This window comes from Lissotriton vulgaris, chromosome 2_1 (genome assembly GCF_964263255.1).
Source record: "Lissotriton vulgaris chromosome 2_1, aLisVul1.2, whole genome shotgun sequence".
NCBI classification, from domain to species: domain Eukaryota; kingdom Metazoa; phylum Chordata; class Amphibia; order Caudata; family Salamandridae; genus Lissotriton; species Lissotriton vulgaris.
In genome coordinates this window covers 714,401,027-714,420,366 of record NC_141687.1, presented here as the reverse complement: position 1 = coordinate 714,420,366, position 19,340 = coordinate 714,401,027, and the positions used below count along the sequence as shown (strand labels likewise).

Below are 19,340 nucleotides of genomic sequence, written 5' to 3'. Positions count from 1 at the left end.
TCAACTCATCCCTTAACCCCTTCGCTGCTAAGGCACCATTAATATTTTACATTCATTTTCCATTGAAATGAATGGAAAGTTCATGACGAGTTACCCTTGTCATTAGCATCGAAGAGGTTAAGCCTCTGTAGAAAATTGCTGCTCTTTTAGCTGCAGGCCAATTGGTTTCAACAATAAATTTATTGTACTGTGTCAGATACGCCACAAGTTCTCTGTTACCCTGTTTCAGGTCCAATAACTCGTTATCTGTAGTCTGAGAGATTGTGCGACGATCAAAGATTCGAAGAAACTCTGCCTTGAAATCTTCAAATTTATACAACACCGGATCATTAGAGGAGACAAGAGGCATGGACCACGCAGCAGCGTCACCACTAAGATAGGACAGCACAAACGCCACTTTAGACTGATCCTCCTTAAATAAAATGGGCTTGCAAAGGAAATGCAGGGAACACTGAGTCAAAAAGATTTGAGCCTTATGAGGATCTCCTTGAAATCTTTCTGGAGGGGCCAAAGGAATGGTAGGGGACATAGCATGGACAACTTGCGTAGTTAACGCAGAGGATGACGAAGAGGTAGGAGTAAAGGTTGGAGACTTAAGCGCCCCAAAATTAGGACTGGGACTCACTGAAAGCTCTTCAACCCGCTGCCTAAGATAACTTGCCTCCTGATTGGACTTCCTTACCTCTTCCCTGGTTTCACAAAGCTGCTTTTGCAAATCCTCAAGAATGGTTGCCAAAGCCTTAACATCTAAACCTTCTGCCATTCTGCCCAGACGGAGAGAAATGTTTTAAGGCACTTCAATCTGTCAATGAGCGTACCTGAATTCCTTTGAATCCGTGGGAGCAGGCAGCCAGAAGGTTCTCGCTAGGTGAGAATTTCCCAACTCCCCCACACCCCTGTACCCAGAGAACTCTGAGCCCAGGAATGAAAGGGAAAGGGGAAGTGGATAACAAACAGAGAGACTGCCACACAAGTATTCTTCTACTTCTCTTCATTCAGGGAAACCATCTCCTGTAAAAGTAAGCAAAACATTACTACAGTTCCCCACTACACTTTGGCTCTAATCACCCAGCTCTCCGTGAATTTATCATATAGCAAGTACCTGAATGTGTGCGGACTTTAGCCCCTCTCTATATTGAGTCTAGAGATTTTGTATTCCAGTAAGGTAGACGAGTTTTACACAGTTCAAGGAATATCCAAAACCAGCAGCTGAATTAAAGGTGGTATAATATTGTATAATTAATATGCATATCAGAATACACTACTATACTTGATGTCATCTAGGCTCAGGAAGGATGAAGAACAAATGCTGCTTGACCAAACACTGAATATGAGTCTCTAGCTCAGGAAAGTCTTTAGTTAAATCACAAACGCTGTCAATCCTCAGCCTCAGACGATAACTGAATACAGAAACAAGTTCTGAGTGCCTTGGGAATATACACGAACTGAAAAGTCTCTGGAGAATTCACTGGATACGGAACAGGCACAAAGTAGGTCTGAATTCTTACCTCCCTCAGAAGACAAGTGTCACAAAAGAAGTTTACGTCCTACCAGGTACTTGAATGAGGAGAGGTAAACTGCACAGAAGTTGAGGTCGAAATTTCGGGACTGAAAGGTAACACGCTCACAGACAAAAAACTAACGTCTGTAGCGCAAGAGGGAATGCGAAGGGAACTTCCACAGAACCAGAACGGGAAGGACCAAGGCTGCTCCGAAAAGACGCACTCAGAAGGAAGCGTCTATCCCTCAGGAAAAAGACCGTTGAAGTGCGCCGAGAGAAAGGCTTGAGCGCACAAAATGGCCGACATAGAAAAGACTAGAGCGTGAAGGCAACTAATCAGTAACACAATCAGGAAATATTTCCTTGCGTCTAGATTGCGCTACTCTCTGCCTCCAATGACAGGCAGAGAGCGAATGATTGGTACCTGCCTTGATTCTATACTGAAATCTCGGGACAGAACTTTCAAAACCCCGCTGGGACCTGACACATAACAATGATCTTTATATTTGCAAAACAGTGTTTAACTGTCGACGTTTCGGTCCCCCGTTGGTCTATACAATCCTTGGGACCATCATCAGGACGGACAAGTTGCACATCAATATCTACAAATAAATACAATCAAAAAGAAGGAAAAACCTTAAATTCCCTGCATATGAGGTATCGCCTACTCACTTTAAAACCAACTAAGTGATCAGCACCCAAAGTGTTCCCCAAAAAATAGCCCATAATAATACATGTGGGGGAGTGTGCTAGACACCAATCAGTTATAATAACCTTTTAATATCCAAACTTAAATTATACAGTTACTTTACCTATCAGTTCCAGCCAGAATTTCAGATTCTCCACGTAACTTTAATTATCCTCTGATCTACTGGGCATAGGGAAAACAATATAGCGCAAAGCTAATATCAGTATCCTCGGTAGTGGTACAACAATATCACAGCCATAGGAAAGTAGCCTCTAAATACTTACAAAAATCGCCACTGTCTTTAATATGATCTGTAAAAGTCAACAGAATCATAATTATATATTTATATATCCCTCTCTGACTGTCTTTACTCATCTAAAGTACAAACACCCCAAACATGTGCATGTGAAAGGTTTGGTAAGCATACTTACACCGAGGCTCCACATTAGCGTGTCAATCGCCTGAAAATTAAAAATGTACCGAGGTATTAACTCTATGTGGCCCGACAGACACTCGAATCATATAAATTCAGCAGGAGCCTTACGTATAAATCGACTTACTTTAACAGTTGGGGTTCTCCACGTTCTATGTCCGTGTACTGCCAGTTACAATCAGGCGAATACGTCAGACCGGCTTACCGCGACCCTTAACCTCACTCGTGGAAGATCACGTGGGATCTACTCTAAACATCGCGGCCATCTTTGAATGTTGCTCGTGCTCTCTGGGTAATACTCAATCGCCACATCAATGCCTATCGACTGCTGGTAAAGTCTGTATTCTAGATAGCCATTCCTATGCTGGGCCAATTCCAATCAACTCATCTTATTTGTACATTAAATGCGACCACATTCGAACGTCGTAAAGAACGGCGCCATTTTGAAACGGTATATAGGTCTGTATTTAACCCGAAATATTCCTATATCCAAACCCTGAATCCATACCATAAAGCATCTATAACAAAAAGGCTTCTTTTTGAAAAAAGACTTCTCACTAGTTAGACAGGCAGTGATTTAAACAGGCTTGTTGAGCATCTACTAAGTTACAAGACCAGCCATTTAGCCATAAATGGTTCGCCACCAGCATGGAGATGATTGGTATTGAGCAAGAGACAAACATTTTCCAAAGGAGTATTTATACAGCTCAGGGGAGGAAATACTTGCTAACTGTGATTGCCTTCAAGCACAGATTGCTCCAGAGAGTACGTACATTCATAGTCTTCCTCTTGATACGGTTGTAGCCTTGGTAAAGAGTTTTCTTTTCTAAATTAAAATATCCCTATGAGTGGAAGTTATTTGGCAATTTTACTCTTTGACAAAAGATAGAAATGTGATAATGAAATTCTGTGTACCTCCTCACACATGATCTAACACCCGGGAGGTTGTTGGGGGTGAAATATAGGAATGTTCAATTTCCTACAAGTGCGCGTACTGGCCACTCAACCAACCCTTACTAGTGAATAAGTGAGTTTATCTCTTTGAGGGATGTGGGGGGGGGATCAAACTAATGATTAATACTGAATATATGATACTACAGCTGAGAACACACTCGTAGTGGCCTGTAGCCCAGGCAACCCGTTGGTGTACATCACGATGATGAAGGAGGCAGAAAAAATAGATTGTAAAATCTTCATTTACCTTCACACAATTTCTGTATGGGTTTGTTATTACTACCCTTTTAAATGTTATACAAGGCATGCAAGTCGCAATGAGTAACCTGTTAATTCTGTTTGCACAAGTGATGTATGTGCCTGTAACACACATCTGCATCTTTGATTTTCTTGTAAGAATGGTTTTATTCATCATTGCTCCATAGTCCACATTACTCAATGGTGCCTTCTCCATCTTCGCAGTTAACCTTCTCCTGTTCTCCAGTACATTCTAATCAGCGTATTCTCAAATCCCTCATTACCTTTATTAACTTCTTCATTATTCCTGTCCATATTTGTATATCTATATTCCATTTCTCATCATGTTCACAATTATGATGTTTCTTCTGTTAAAAAATATTTGTCCAGATGAGTAGAACATTCACCTTTCTTATTACTTCTGTTATACAATGGCTGGTGTTTTTACTGGCTTTTGCTTGTGAATGCTTTGCTTGAGAATTAACATAAGAACACCCACCTAAAACCCAATACCTGGAGTAGATTTGCACACATGCATATTTCACTGTAGTCACGCTGCGGGGCATCTTCTGGATACAGTTTTTTCTAAACTTTATTGTTTGAAGGTACTTACCCCTCTTCCTATGATTCGGACGGATCATTCTCTGCTCTCTGTGTCCATATGCCCAGGAGGCCAGAATCAGCCTTCCCACTCAGTCCTTAGTTTTAAAAGTCCATGGCATAAGCTCAGTGTCCCACAATTTCCAGAATTTCTTAAGATGCGGTGCCTGTTGCTGTAACTCAGTGTGGAAGATGCAAACAACAATGTCCAGGATTAGCTGTGCTCTGCGCTAGACACCTTTGTCCCCATTAGAATGGCCCTGGGCAGGGAAAAGCAGGCTGCCCCTGGTTCACTGAATCTCTGACTTTGGCCAAAAAGAACTGAAAGGTTCTGGAACGTTCTTGAAGGCATTCACATAACTTTTCAAGAAAAGTATTGTATAGAGATTTGCATTAAGTCATACCACAAATTGATTAAGATATTCAAAGTTGAATACTTTGCCAACGAAATAAAGAATAGTAATAATCCTGCAAAAGTAATCTCTCCTTAACAGCCTAACTAAACCTGTACTTGCTGTGGAGCAAATGGAAGTTTCAAATGACCACTGTGAGAAGTTGGCAAGATACTTCATCAAAAAGTAGAAAACATCAACTCTAGCTTCGTCCATAATTTCACTGACTCCTGTCCAGTTAGACTAACTGGCGTTATCTTGCTACGGGGACATTCCCTACCCCGATGGCCCTGTCAGAGAAACACACTTTATGGAAGAAAGTTAAATCTGGCTCACCGGCCGACCCTCTCACGCAGACCTGTTTCTGAAAGTTCAGGACTGCCTCTCTCCACTCTGTCTCAAACTGGTCAATCTTTCACTGACATCAGCATTTGTACCAAGTTCTTATAAACATACTAAAGTTATCCCCCTCTTGAAAAAACCCACTTTGGCCTCTTCCAAACCGTAAAACTTCTTCCCTATTTTTCTTATGCCATTCCCCGCAAAGGTAACAGAGATCCCTGTTAATGTCATCTTAACCAACTTTTAAGAAGAAAATCCCATTTTGGATATTTCCCAGAATGGTTTTAGGTCTCTGCATAGCACTGAGTTGGTTCTTCTCACGGTCACTGAGCAACTCCGCAGCGATTTAGTTAAAGACACTTCCTCTGTACTGATTCTGCTTGACCTTAGTGCCGCTTTCGATACTGTATGTCACAACATCTTGCTCCAGCTCCTGCAAGACTTTGGGACAGGTGGTTCTGCTCTAACTTGGTTCACCTCCTTTCTTGCCGATCGCTCCTTCCAGGTTGTGTCCCTGTCTTTTAGCTACAACTGGCACACTCTACTCCACGGTGTCCCCCAGGGCTCCTACCTGAGCCTTACTTTGTTTAACATCTACAGCCAGCCATTGGCTCAGGTTGTGAAAGCTCTGGAGTTTGCTTTAGTGTCATACGCTGATGACACCCAGCTTGTGTTCTCTTTTCCTGGCTCTCCCTCATTGGATCTGGTCAATTTCCCATCAGTTATGATGGCAGGAGCAGAATGGATGGCTGCTAACTGTTTGCAGCTGAATACGAACAAGTCTGAAATCCTGCTCGTAGGCAAGGACTTCCATGCCTGGGGAGACCACTGGTGGCCTTCTTCCCTTTGGACTCCCCCCTTGTCTCAAGTCGGTGGTCAAGTATCTTGGAGTCACGGTGGCTTGTGCACTAACCTTCGAAGTATAGGCGAAAGTGGTGGCAGGCACCTGTTTAGTGCTTCGAAGTGGGTTCAAACTCATTCTGGGCTTTTTTGATGCCCACATTCATAAAGTCGTTGTTCAGGTTATCCCTTCCCGGCTGGAGTACTGTAACATCCCTTACTTGGGAGCAGTAGTGATCCAGCGAGGCTACACTAAATATATATCTTTCTCACAGATTGACAGAATTCTGAATTTTCTTTTCTTTAAAACAGAATAGCTTCCGTTGTACGTCCTTGTTCAGAAATATATTGCCGTGATTCCAGTAACCAATTACGTTTTTTTTTTTTTCATGGTTACATGTTTCTGTACCCAGGTAACCGTATTAGAACCAGTTTAATTCTTCCTTGCGTTAATTCTTTGTTTAAATGCTCATCAGCAAGCAATAGTTTGGTGTACTTCTCTTTGATTTGTAACTTTAAAACTTTAAATCTTGTCAGTTGTTTGAAATTTTTTTGCATATTGCACTCACAGGTCAGCAATTTTGGAAACAAAGCCCTTTTATTTTTCCAATTTCGATTTGTTTCAGGTCAGCATATCTGAAGCAGACATGCATAATCTTGGCAACACTATTACTATGGTAACACAAGATGGCACAACCATCACGGTGCCTACCCACGATGCGGTCATCTCTTCTTCAGGAAACCACTCTGTAGCAATGGTTACGTCAGAGGACACAGAAGGACAGCAGGTAAACTATTTCTCTTAACTCTGATATTATCTGCAATAAAGGTTATTGTATGTTCACCCATACGGCAGTGAATAAACAAATGTGTCATTCAAAGATGGAGATAGATAATATGTTCACAGATGCACATAGTGCATATTCAGGAATCATGTTTCTCCTGTTGTAAAGTCTAATGATTAGGGGAATATAATGGCATGGTTGTGTTAATATTAGACTGCCCTACTTTCAGTGTTTATTTTTTGTGGATTTCAGTGTTTTTCTGTGTTTATCAAATCTTTTGAAATCATTGCTTATCTGTGTTTATCCAGCTGCATAATCCCCAAAATTGACAAAAACTTTGTTTACCAGTGGTTACAAAGCATGTTGTTTTTTACAGTGATTGTTATAAAGCACATATATAATTTAAAGGAGAAGTCATGCATGGTATGTAATGTCTTCCCTTTGTCAATATGTCCAATGGACTTATGTTAATCTGTTTTAAGCATACAAAGTCTGTGTATTACACTCTCCCCTCATAACCCTCTCTCACACCTCATTACATCTCACACTTACTCTACCAGAACTCTGTCAGTTTAGAGGACCAGTAATGTAAAAGTAAGAGTGCTATATTCAGATGTTTAATAAACAAAGTCCTGGACACAGTTGGAGGTCATTCACTACCCCCTTACTAAAGATTATGGTTTTGTAGAGCTGCTCAACTCTGTCAACAGCATAATACCCACTAAAATCTTTAAAAATATGAATTACGCCAGATTAATTTGTACCCCTGCATTCTAAGGTGCCTGAATGCTCAACACTGCTTTTCTGCACTCTTTGCCGACTACATTAAGGGGTGCTGCTGTTGTGTGGACATTCATAGCTGCTAAGTGTCCCATGGCAAATGTCTCACTGTAAGTCAATCCTGACCTTTTAACAGACATCACATTATATTCTGGGACTTGAAATTTGCTGTTAACATTGTAACTACGGGCTCAAAAACTCCACAGCAAAGTGCAGTTGGTAAAAAGGATTAGCCACAGGTATAACAAATACCAATAGGACACCTTGTAGCTATGATTATTGGTAAGTGGAAAATTTAGTCATGTTTTCACCACTGTCCCATGTGCACGATGACAGCACGTTTTTCGCAGGTACTTTTCACTAAACCTTGCAATTAATGTTTAAAGCCTGGAGTGTTTGGCAGGTGACTTACTATCAATACTGAGATGTTAGAAAAAGAGGCTGATGCATTAAAGATTTTACCCATTTTATGTTTGTGGGTCAATGCGAAACTACATATTGGCCATTATTCTTTTGCCCAAGCCATTTCACGAATCAGTGAAAGAACTGAACACTGCCAAAAGATCAAATAGGATTTTAATATTCTCAGATGCTCCACAGTATATAAAATTCTTAGATCAGACCTAAAACATGCTTCTAAACCATGCACCTTAAATCCAAACACACAAAACTGGAGGACAGAAAGGAAGAAGAAACAGTATTTTAGTGACATTCCTAAATTTCAAAACTCAAGCAAAATCATTTTAGACCAGTTATTTTGCTACTACCTTGTGTAACAAATTTACATTGTGTTGCCTCTCATAAGAAAATAAAAATGACAAATTTTTAGGTCTCGTCTGTCAATGCGCTTGCGCATTGAGCTTGCGAGAATATAGGGGCTTATCCAGAGCTTAACTAAAGGGGCGATTTGATGCTGTGCCCGTGAAAAGCAAGCTCAAATCGCGTGCACATCACTTCTCCTCCCCCCTAATTGCTTTTTTTCACGGCCGTGAGCTACATCAAAGGGTTCGGCTCCCCACCCCCTGCTTCACGGACGCAATTCATTTCTCTTTCTCATCTCCCTTCTTTGTTGGCACCTAACATGATATGACAAACACATTTGGACGGAGCGTTACTCATTTGCACTAACTTATAACTTGTTTGCACAACTAATATTTATATGTGAAAAATAATTCTTGTGACTTGGAAAGAAGCGTTTGGTATCTTTTACTCTCCCCCCCCCCTCCCTTAATTGCTTTTTTTCACGGCCGCCAGGCCGTGATCTACATCAAAGGGTTCGGCTCCCCGCCCCCTGCTTCACGGACGCCTCTCAGGCCACCAGCCTGCCACCCAGATCGCAACCTGCCCAGCCTGTGCCATCTCTCCCTACCCCTTAACCCTTCGCCCTGCCCCCACCACCTCTCGATATTGCTGCTTGTTTTTCTTTGCTTTTTCTCCCTTCATTCTTCCAACTCACTCTGCCTTCAAGTTCAAGTTCAAGTTCAGGGATTTATATAGCGCACTACTCACCCAGAGGGTCTCAAGGCGCTTGGGGAAGGGGGGTTCAATTTTTGTCGAATAGCCAGGTTTTAAGTTCTTTTCTGAAGGAGATGTGGTTTTGAGTAAGGCGGAGGTGAGTGGGGAGGAGAAGGATCTGCCACCCATGGTGGATTTTCGGATGCGCTGGACTGCGGCGAGGGCTTGATTGGACGATCTAAGTTGGCGGGTGGGTGTGTAGAAGGACAGTCGAGTGTTGAGGCATTCGGGTCCTAGTTTGTAGAGGGCCTTGTGTGCGTGGGTAAGAAGACGGAATGTAATTCTCTTGTTGACGGGAAGCCAGTGGAGGTCTTTTAGGTGTCCGGTGATGTGATCTTGGCGAGGGATGTCCAATATGAGTCTTGCTGATGCGTTTTGGATGCGTTGGAGTTTTTTCTGTAATTTTGCTGTGATTCCGGCGCATAGTGTATTACCATAATCCAGTCGACTCGTGACCAGTGCGTGGGTGACAGTCTTTCTTGTTTCGAGGGGGATCCAGCGGAAGATCTTTTTGAGAATACGAAGTACGTTGAAGCAGGAGGATGAGACTGCGTTGACTTGTCTGGACATCGAGAGGGAGGAGTCTAGGATGAAGCCCAGGTTGCGTGCGTGGTTTGTGGGTGTGGGTGCTGTGCCCAGAGCGGAAGGCCACCAAGAGTCGTCCCAGGCAGAGGGGGAGGATCCTAGGATGAGCACCTCCGTTTTGTCTGAGTTGAGTTTTAGGCGGCTGTGTTTCATCCATTCGGCTACTTCTTTCATGCCTTCGTGAAGATTAGTTTTGGCGGTGTTAGGGTCTTTGGTAAGGGAAAGGATTAACTGGGTGTCGTCGGCGTAAGAGATGATGTTAAGGTTGTGTTGACGCGCGATGGAGGCGAGTGGACTCATGTAAACGTTGAAGAGGGTGGGACTGAGTGATGATCCTTGTGGTACTCCACAGATGACTTCAGTGGCCTCTGAGTTGAATGGGGGAAGTCGGACTCTTTGAGTTCTCCCGGCGAGGAATGAGATGATCCAGTCCAAGGCTTTTCCTTGTATGCCGATGTTGCTGAGGCGTTGTATAAGGGTGCTGTGGCAGACTGTGTCGAAGGCGGCGGAGAAGTCGAGTAGGATGAGGGCCACTGTGTCTCCGTTGTCCAGTAGCGTTCGGATGTCGTCTGTAGCTGCGATGAGGGCGGTTTCGGTGCTGTGTTTGGCTCGGAAGCCGGACTGTGTGGGGTCGAGGGAGTTGTTTGATTCAAGGAAGGCGGCGAGCTGGGTGTTGACGGCTTTCTCAATGACTTTGGCGGGGAAGGGGAGGAGGGATATGGGTCGGTAGTTTTTAAGTTCAGAGGGGTCTGCTGTGGGTTTCTTCAAGAGGGCGATGAGTTCGCCGTGTTTCCAGATTTCTGGGAAGTTGGCAGAGTTGAATGTGCAGTTGATGATATCACGGAGATGGGGTGCGATGATGGAGTCAGCTTTGTTGAAGACGTGGCGGGGGCAGGGGTCGGTTGGCGAGCCAAAGTGGATTGAGTTCATTAGGCGGATGGTGTCTTCGGTGGTGATTGGGTTCCAGGCGCTGAGGTTGTTAGTTGGCGGTGTAGGATCTGAGGGGGGTGGGGAGGGTTGTTCGCAGGGAGTGTTCTCGAAGCTGTTGTGAATGTCGGCAATTTTGTTGTAGAAGAAGGAGGATAACGCATCGCAGAGGTCTTGGGAGGGAGTGAAGTCGTTAGATGCTGCGGCGGGGTTGGTGAATTATTTGACGATGTTGAAAAGTTCCTCACTGTTGTGGGCGTTGTTGTCGAGAAGATCCTTGAAAGCTGATTTCTTGGTGGATCAAATCAGTTGGTGGTGTTTGCGGGTGGCCGCCTTCAGGGTGGCCATGTTGTCGGTGGTTGGGTTTTTTCTCCATGTTTTCTCTAGGGTGCGGCATAGCTTCTTGGATTTTTTAAGGTCATCATTGAACTAGGGGGCCTTTTTGCTGCCTGAATTGATCTGGTGCTTTTTCAGGGGTGCTAATTCGTCAGCGCTGTGGGTGATCCATTGCTTGAGGTTGGTGGCCGCTTGGTTTGGGTCCAATGAGAGGGTGGGAGGGTTTTGGTTGAGTGATGTGAGGAGTTGGTCGGAGGTGATTTTGTTCCAGTTTCTTCGAGGAATAGGTTGTGGGCGGTTGTGGGTCAAGGTGGTTTTGTAGCTGAAGTGAACACAGCTGTGGTCCGTCCAATGGAGAGCTGTGGTGCGGTCGAAGGAAATGTGCTTGCTGGAGGTGAAGATAGGGTCAAGCGTGTGCCCGGCTACATGGGTGGGGGTGTCCACAAGTTGTTTGAGTCCGAGATTGGCCAGGTTGTCCAGAAAGGAGTTGGTGTTGCTGTCGTGTTTGTTTTCAAGGTGGAAGTTGAGGTCTCCTGATAGAATGTAGTTCTCGGAGGCGAGGGCATGTGGCTGACGAAGTCAGTGATGTCATCGCTGAATTGAGTGCGGGTTCCTGGAGGCCTGTAGATGAGTGTGCCTCTAAGTGTGGTCCTAGGGTCGGTATGGATCTGGAAGTGGAGATGTTCGGCGGTTGCAAGATTGTCGTCGGAGCTGGCCGTGATTTTGATGGTGTTCCTATGGATGATGGCTATGCCTCCTCCTGTTTGGACGGTGCGGTCTTTTCGGATGATCTTGTAAGCGTCCGGTATGGCTATGGCGATGTCGGGTGCTGATGATGTGTTCATCCATGTTTCTGTAAGGAAGGCGATGTCCGGTGACGCAGTGTCGAGTAGGTCCCAGAGTTCAGTGGCGTGTCTGTGGATCGAGCGGGTGTTTAGCAGGATGCACTTCAGGTGGTTGGAGTCAGAGCTATGTTTGGAGGAAGTGGATTTGGAGAGGGTCCTGAAGTAGGTGAACTTGCAGGTGTGACAGGCGAATGGGCCGTGGGTACGTCCTGGGGTGGCTTCGCAGCATTGTGGTGTCCGCCCTTCTCTTCCTCCCTTTTGTCTCTCCCCATCCATGGTCCTTTTGTTTCTCCCTCTGTGTTCGAATTTCAATCTACTCCTTTACTGTCTCCCTTTCACTTTCCTATGAATCTCTTTCCTCGGTGTGTCGCCTCCCTCTCTGCAGCTCCCCTATTGTCTTTCTCTTCTGTTGTTTCTATAATTTTCCTCACCCCTCTCTCATCGCTCGCAATTCATTTCTCTTTCTCGTCTCCCTTCTTTGTTGGCAGCTAAAATGACATGACAAACACATTTGGACCGAGGGTTTCTCATTTGCACTATTCATTTCGATCCATTTTACTTCATAAATATAACTTGTTTGCACAAATAATATTTATTTGTAAAAAATGATTCTTGTGACTTGGAAAGAAGCGTTTGGTATCTTTTACTCTTATAAGTTTTGAAAAACTAAGTTCAGACCAAGAAGGTAGCTGGTTTAGTACCGGAATACATATGGGAAAAAAAGGCGGTTTATTTTGGTGTGTTATTTTAGCGACGGTTAGAGTTAAAGTGTTTACTGGTATAATCAAGCTAGACCCACGTTTTCTCATGCCAGTAATACATGTACAACAGCACTCTGAAAGCCTCCAGTGAAGCCACAGAGGAGGTTTAAACGCGTGACTAATGGATTTCAGTGTGGCTATGCAGGGACAAGCACTGAAATGCTTTTGTTTAACCCTTGAAGTGCTCCACTTGTTTTACAATGTTATGATATTGTTGTATCCCTTTAAAGCGCTATGATCCGTGTTTTGCAGCATTGTGAGCTAGCATGCAAATGGGATAAGTTCAGAGTCCAGTCAGTTGTGTGCTGTGGCTCTCGCCCGTTCCCGACATTCCTTAGTCGGACCTCCGATTACATTATCCACACATTTTTCGATAAGCAAATGGGATAAGTTCAGAGTCCAGTCAGTTGTGTGCTGTGGCTCTCGCCCGTTCCCGACATTCCTTAGTCGGACCTCCGATTACATTATCCACACATTTTTCGATAAAAACATCACATGTGAGAACGTTGCCCTGGCCAACAGAAGGTTGGTTAGAGTTTTTGAACATTCAGCTTTTAAATGTCACTAATTTATTACAGATTTATTTAAAAAATAGTGTAGCCAGAAGCATTGCGTCATAGTAGCAGACAAGTTTAAGAATTGAGAGATTTGGAAATATTTCTGTTGAAAGCTGTTGCATTGTGTTATACAGCTCCTAACGCGCGGTTACCACAGCCCATAGCGCTTCTTGTTTATGACCCGAAAATGTGATGGGCACACAAATATTTTCAAGGCACACCACATCATTTTTCTTAGAAAAGAACACAGTAACAGTGCCAGGCTGTGATAATACTAAGTCTATGCCAGAACAGTGTAATCAGCTGACACCAGGCATGCAATTTAACAGCAGAGAACAAAATGTTCATTTTGATCCAAAAGGCCCATTGGTTGGTAGAAATCCCAACTCCGCAAATTGATTTCCACAAGTGCTTTGAGTACAAGTGGGCATTGAAGCTTCTGTGTGCAATTTCTTATACCTTGAATGCACCTCTACAGCTACAGCTGTGTCCTCCTCCTCCTTCCTGAACGGAAGAATAGAGGCTTTCGCACTTCACCTAATACCGAGGACACACAGAAACCTCAGTGATGTCGGTGTGCTCGTCTTTGCTCCAAGGCTGTTCTAAAACGTCCACCCCCTACAACATTGTGCACATTGGGTTTGAGAGAAGCAGAGGTTTTATCATTTTTTTCTAATATCTGCGTACAAATCCTCGGCGCAGATGTCCAGTTGTGTGTCTAACACACGACCTAACACAGTATTTTTCATAGGACACCTAGGCCTTTGCATAGAGTGGGCATAGAGATGTAAGGGCACCTGTGTGACTGGCACATATTGTAGGCACAAAAGTTATTTACAATATTTTAAGCTATTGCTATTATAAATTACAAGAACTTTTATTTCAATATTAATTATTTAAAAAAAATTAAAAGCCATTTGTATTTGTTAGATGAATACATCTAAGTCACGTACATACAAAACATGTTGCATTACAAATGCTATAGGTGTCACATTTGAAAAAGTTTAAAGTATTGGCATTGTAAATGACAAAGCTATTAAATTGGCTATTTTCAAGACCAACACATAAAAAAATAATCATTTACAAAACCAATAGCTCCAACTTTTCTAATGCGAGACCTATTGCATTTCCAATGTTTATCTTACTTTCCTTTCTTTGAATGACATTTTAGTTTGTGATTGTGCAGATGTTTATCAGTGTATATATGTTTAAACTGATGAGTGTGGTTCCCCTTTCGGGTGGGGTTTTATCAGTTATTGCAGGTTTAAACCTAAAACTGGATACCCAAGTTAACATGCACTACACTGCTTAGGTATAGCAGACGTATGTAAGAGGTGTATGTGTTAGACCTCTTGATTTTTATGGAAGTGAGCGGCCAGGTTGGTGCAGCACAGGTTTCTAATATTGTGCCTGTTCCTTTAAGACTAATTGTCAAGCTTCAAAGCTTTGATCTCTCACCTAGCCTTATATGTGCATAAACACAGAATCAAGTATAGTGGAGTGCTTTTACCCTGCAGTCTTCATATTCGATCCCAGGAAGCATTGTAGCCAGCATGATCATGCTCATACTTGAATATCGATAGGGGGTTGTCTGCTGCTGTTTTGTGCTCATCCCTTATGAATTGTACTATTTCAGTTTGTGATTGCAGAACTTGGCACATTTTGCACAATTATGTTTTTTAGCGAAGGGGAAAACATCTTAAAGAATTAACCTTTTGAGTGGTGACAGGGCCAGAGTGTCTCATCAAGGAGAATTAAGGTGCTAGTTTTTTTCTAAGACAAATTATGACTTAACACACAGAAACTGAAACTCATATTTTGTGTATGGATATTTGTTGTTTAAAATATCTTCCTTTAGGACTCCCTCACAATATGCTTTATGTATGTTTTTACATTTCTAACTTGTTTTTGTTTGATAAATATAAATTCAAATGGGTCTGGGATGTTGTTTCTCTATGGACATGCTCCTGATATATGATCTTTAATAAGTTGGGAGAGTGCCATTTGTTTAATTTATTTCAGGAGGTGTGGGTGTCACATTAGGGATCCCGGTGTCCGCCAGGCTGCAGTTTAAAATCCTATATCCTGTTTGGGGTTTTCTCATTAACACATTGGATACTGTGATCTGACATAACAGCCCATATGGCACAATAGCAATTGCCCTGGCATAACAGAGGTTTAACCCCTCCCATGCTCGTGACGGAACGATTCCGTCACGAGCCTCAGGTGGGCTGTGCTGGTGACGGAACGGTTCCGTCACGGCCCGCTCACCGCGCCTGCGCGGCGCAAATTCCGTGCCTGAGCTGACGTTCTAAAGAGCCCGCGGGGCCGTGACGGAACCGTTCCGTCACAAGCACAGCTCACCCGAGGGCCGTGACGGAGCGGTTCCGTCACGAGCACGGGAGCGCCGCGCAGCCCTGCCTCCCCCTTAGCGCTGCGACGGAATAGCCGCCGCAGCGAAGGGGTTAATATTCCTGTCGACTTTAAGATTTAAAATCCAGTTCTTTTAGAGTTCTATTATTTATATCTCTTTCATTATGACTTAACAGATAATCATACTGGAACAGTTTCCCTGTTTCAGGTGTGCAGAATGTGTTCTTAGATATTGTGTATTGATTATGAGTAAGGCTCCCTGTTTTCCGTTTTTACAAATTTTCACAGATAAATACAGACAGAAAACAATGTGTTTTCAGTCTGCATTCATTTTTAAAAGTGGAAAAATACAGAAAATTGTGTTGCTTTTAAGTGACTCTGTGCGGTCTTTCATGAATTATAGCTCATCAGTTGAGCATATGGACAGCATGGGAAATTAAAAAACACGATAAAATGTCTTTAAAGAACGGCATATGTCAAGATACATTTGTAGTATAATGCTAGTATTTACCAGTGGATATACTGGTCTGCAATATTTGGCAGCTTAAATAGCTAAAACATGACAGACATCAAAGTATGAATGCGCTTCTATCAGGTAAATAATATGGAAATGTACAATTTTATAACTTCCTTTTTATGCAAAATATGGACAAATATTGATAAAATGCCCCAAAAATAAATATGGATAAATACAGACGGCAATGTTAAAAAAATTTTTTTTTTAAAAAAATACCATAAAACTGGGAGCCCTAATTATGAGTTCCTATTTGTTTGTCTGCTTGAACAAACTTTTACAAAGGTTTCTTTTTTGTTTTGTGTTGAGATTTGGTTAGCTACATTGCATGGCATACTTCACTACTTCTGCTTGTTACTGGTGAGAGAGGAAAACCTGTCTCAATCTGCCACATGGGTCTAGCGAAATATATTTAAACTACTTCAAATGCCAGTAGGCTGTGTAGAGTAAACCTGTTTGAAGTCTTAGGGGGTCATTACGATGTCGGGCGGATTGCCTCCGCCAGGCTGCTGGTAGCCACCACTGGCCTGGCGGAGGCAACCGCTCGACACTGTTTCCCAAATTCCCCCCGCCATAGTAGTATGGCGGGTAGACCGCGGCGGACGGAAAGACCGTCCGTCGCTTTTCCGCCCCGGTCGCCTTGCGACCACAGCGGAAAGGGCATACCATGGTGGCGGTGTCTAATGGACACTGCCAGCCATATTATGATGCGTGCAAATAGGTGCCATTCCGTGGCGGCGATGCCGCCACAGAAAGGCAGGCCGTCTTTGCTTTGGGGGGCCCCTGCGGGCCCCCCTGGTGAAGGCCGAGGTGAGGGTGCACAGGGGGGGGGGGGGTACCCCCCTTCATTTGCATGTACAAAACGGCAGGCACCACGCAGTGCCTGCCGCTTTGTATATGCAAATGCGTAAATGCATTTTTAGCATTGTGGCGGGCGGTGCAGAGTGCACCGCCCGCCATAATGTTAAAAATGAAGGATGTGCCCGCCACTGTGGCGGGCACATCCTAATTCCCCCAACGGGACCCCTGCCCTTATGGCGGACGGTCCAGGATACCGATAGGGTGGCAGGCGGAAAAAGTCCGCCCGTCATCCTAATGAAGCCCTAGCCTTTAAAGATGTGCATATGTGGGACATGGAGATGGTCTGGACACTTCCTAAATTCCAGGTACTGTTTCTTGCCAGGCAATTGACTTGCCTCCATCTTTGCCACAAGTCCCACTCAAAAGTAATATTCATGATTAACATAGTTCAGTCTCACACTACATTAGACTACAAATACATTATACTATTGGTGTTGATGTTCATTGTTTAACTTTATATTTTCAGTTCATATTATTGTCCGTATTTCCCATCCTGGCTTCCCCTTTCATCAACATGTTGTGAGTTTCTCCTTCCCAATTTCCCTGTCTCTATACAGAGTTGTTTGTGTAATTGTGGGTACATTGCTACTTGTTTTTTTTAATGAAATATTTTCTCAGTTTTAATGTAAAAGCTAACTTCAGTTTCCACATTTGCTATTATATTTACTAATATCGCTGATGTTTCTTGCTATTTGGAATGCATTTTCTTTTATTTTTGAATGGCTCTCTAGTGCCCAGAATTGTGTACCAGTATTTGAACTATACTCCAAACAAAAGGAGAGTCACCCAGACTGGCCAAAAGAGACAGGGTAGTTTACAACTAAACAAAAATTGATTTTCCCTTTTGTGCCTTGTTGGTGTCTTTACGCTTCCTTTCTTCACATCACCATCATATATGAAAGAGTACACACCTTATGTCATATGCAACAATATTGAAAAACAATATTCAGATACCACAGTCTCAGTCTTGCTATCCATTTAAGGATGATAATTTCTTTTGTAATTAGAATATATATCGGATTGGTTCACAACACCTTCATCAGAACATATATGTTAAAATCAAAAGCATATAGGAGACGGAGTAGAATAAATTACTAAATGACATTATTATCTAACGGCAACATGTAATTGTTATGTGTAAACTGATAAGTGAATACATCCACCTTCCTTAAAGGAAAATGTAATCTGAAATTAATGTTGCTATACACAAGAAAATGGGGGTGCAAGGTGTGTAACAATGCTGATTGTACACTAGGAAGTTGTATATTATGTTTTTAAATTTCAATTAACTTAAGTTTCCCTGTCTAATATAGTCTGTGGTTTTAAAATATATGTCCTGATGAAGGTGGAGTGAACCATTCTCCCTTGCGCTGAAATGCTGTGTTGACAGATTTTTTTAAAGATATTGTTATTTATTTATTATTGTAGCAAAAGTAAAATGATTTAAGTATTTTAATATTGTGTATTTGTATGAGATCCTTTTTTAAGTTTTTTTAATGTGATCTACATATTCTAATTACAAAATAAATGATAATCCTTGAAAGGATAGTGTGACAGAGACTGATTTTTTAAATATATTTTTTAATAATGTTTTTAATATTATTGTATATGACCCTTTATTGGTACTCTTTCAAATTTGATGGAGATGTGTCTAAAGGGTGTGTAAAGACACGAGCAAAGCACAAAAGAGAAAATCAATTTTTGTTTAGTATTTGAACTATAAACATTCTATTCAGTTCTGCCTGTACTGTGGCATCATCCATAATATACTGTACACCTGATCTACTTCCATCTTGCTCGTATGTGGCACACATATATCTATTGTTGACAGATTTATACCACACCCTGCTGCCTACACGTCCTTGCAGAGACCATCACATTCCTGCTATGTATGCGACCAATTTAAATCTTATTTGTCATTTTATGTTTATTTATTTTATTTGAAAAGTTTTATATAGTGCAGGCTAGACCCGGAGGTATCAGAGCGCTTAGCATATGGATCAGCGAGTTACAGGTAGCAAAATGACATCAGTTACAGGAGCCAAGTATGGACATAGGAGGAAAACATGAGATTACACAGAAATGTGAGTTAATAGCATGTAGCAAAAATGTCTTGTGGGGAGTGACAGGAAGAGGGGGAATGGTAAACAGGGGTAAGGGATGCAGGTAGGAAACATAACGGGGAGACGAGGAAAAAAATGTCCGCTGTCCAGCTTGGTAGGTGACAGCCGAGGTGTTAACCAGAAACAAACTCCTCTGTAGCTGCATAGGACAGCTCCACCGGGCATCAGCCAAGGTTGCGCAAGTAAAACTGGGGTATGGAGTGCAAATAGGAAACACAACGGGGAGACGAGGAAAACAATGTCCGATGTCCGGCTGGGTAGGTGACGGCCAAGAGGTGAACCAGAGGCAAACTCTTCAATAGATGCATAGGACAGCTCCACAGGGCATCGGCCAACGTTGCTCGGTCACCGAGGTGAGTATATTTGAAAAGTTTTATATAGCGGTGGCTAG

At 42.8% G+C, this 19,340-nt stretch overlaps 1 protein-coding gene across 1 annotated transcript in view; it reads left to right on the top strand.

Moving 5' to 3' along the window:
* Positions 1-19,340, top strand: part of ZNF143 (zinc finger protein 143) — a 415,284-nt gene that overhangs the window by 389,225 nt on the left and 6,719 nt on the right. Inside the window, exon 14 of the mRNA XM_086955969.1 lies at positions 6,614-6,775. Coding sequence (XP_086812095.1) covers positions 6,614-6,775 — 162 coding nt within the window. The remainder of the gene's footprint in view (positions 1-6,613; positions 6,776-19,340) is intronic.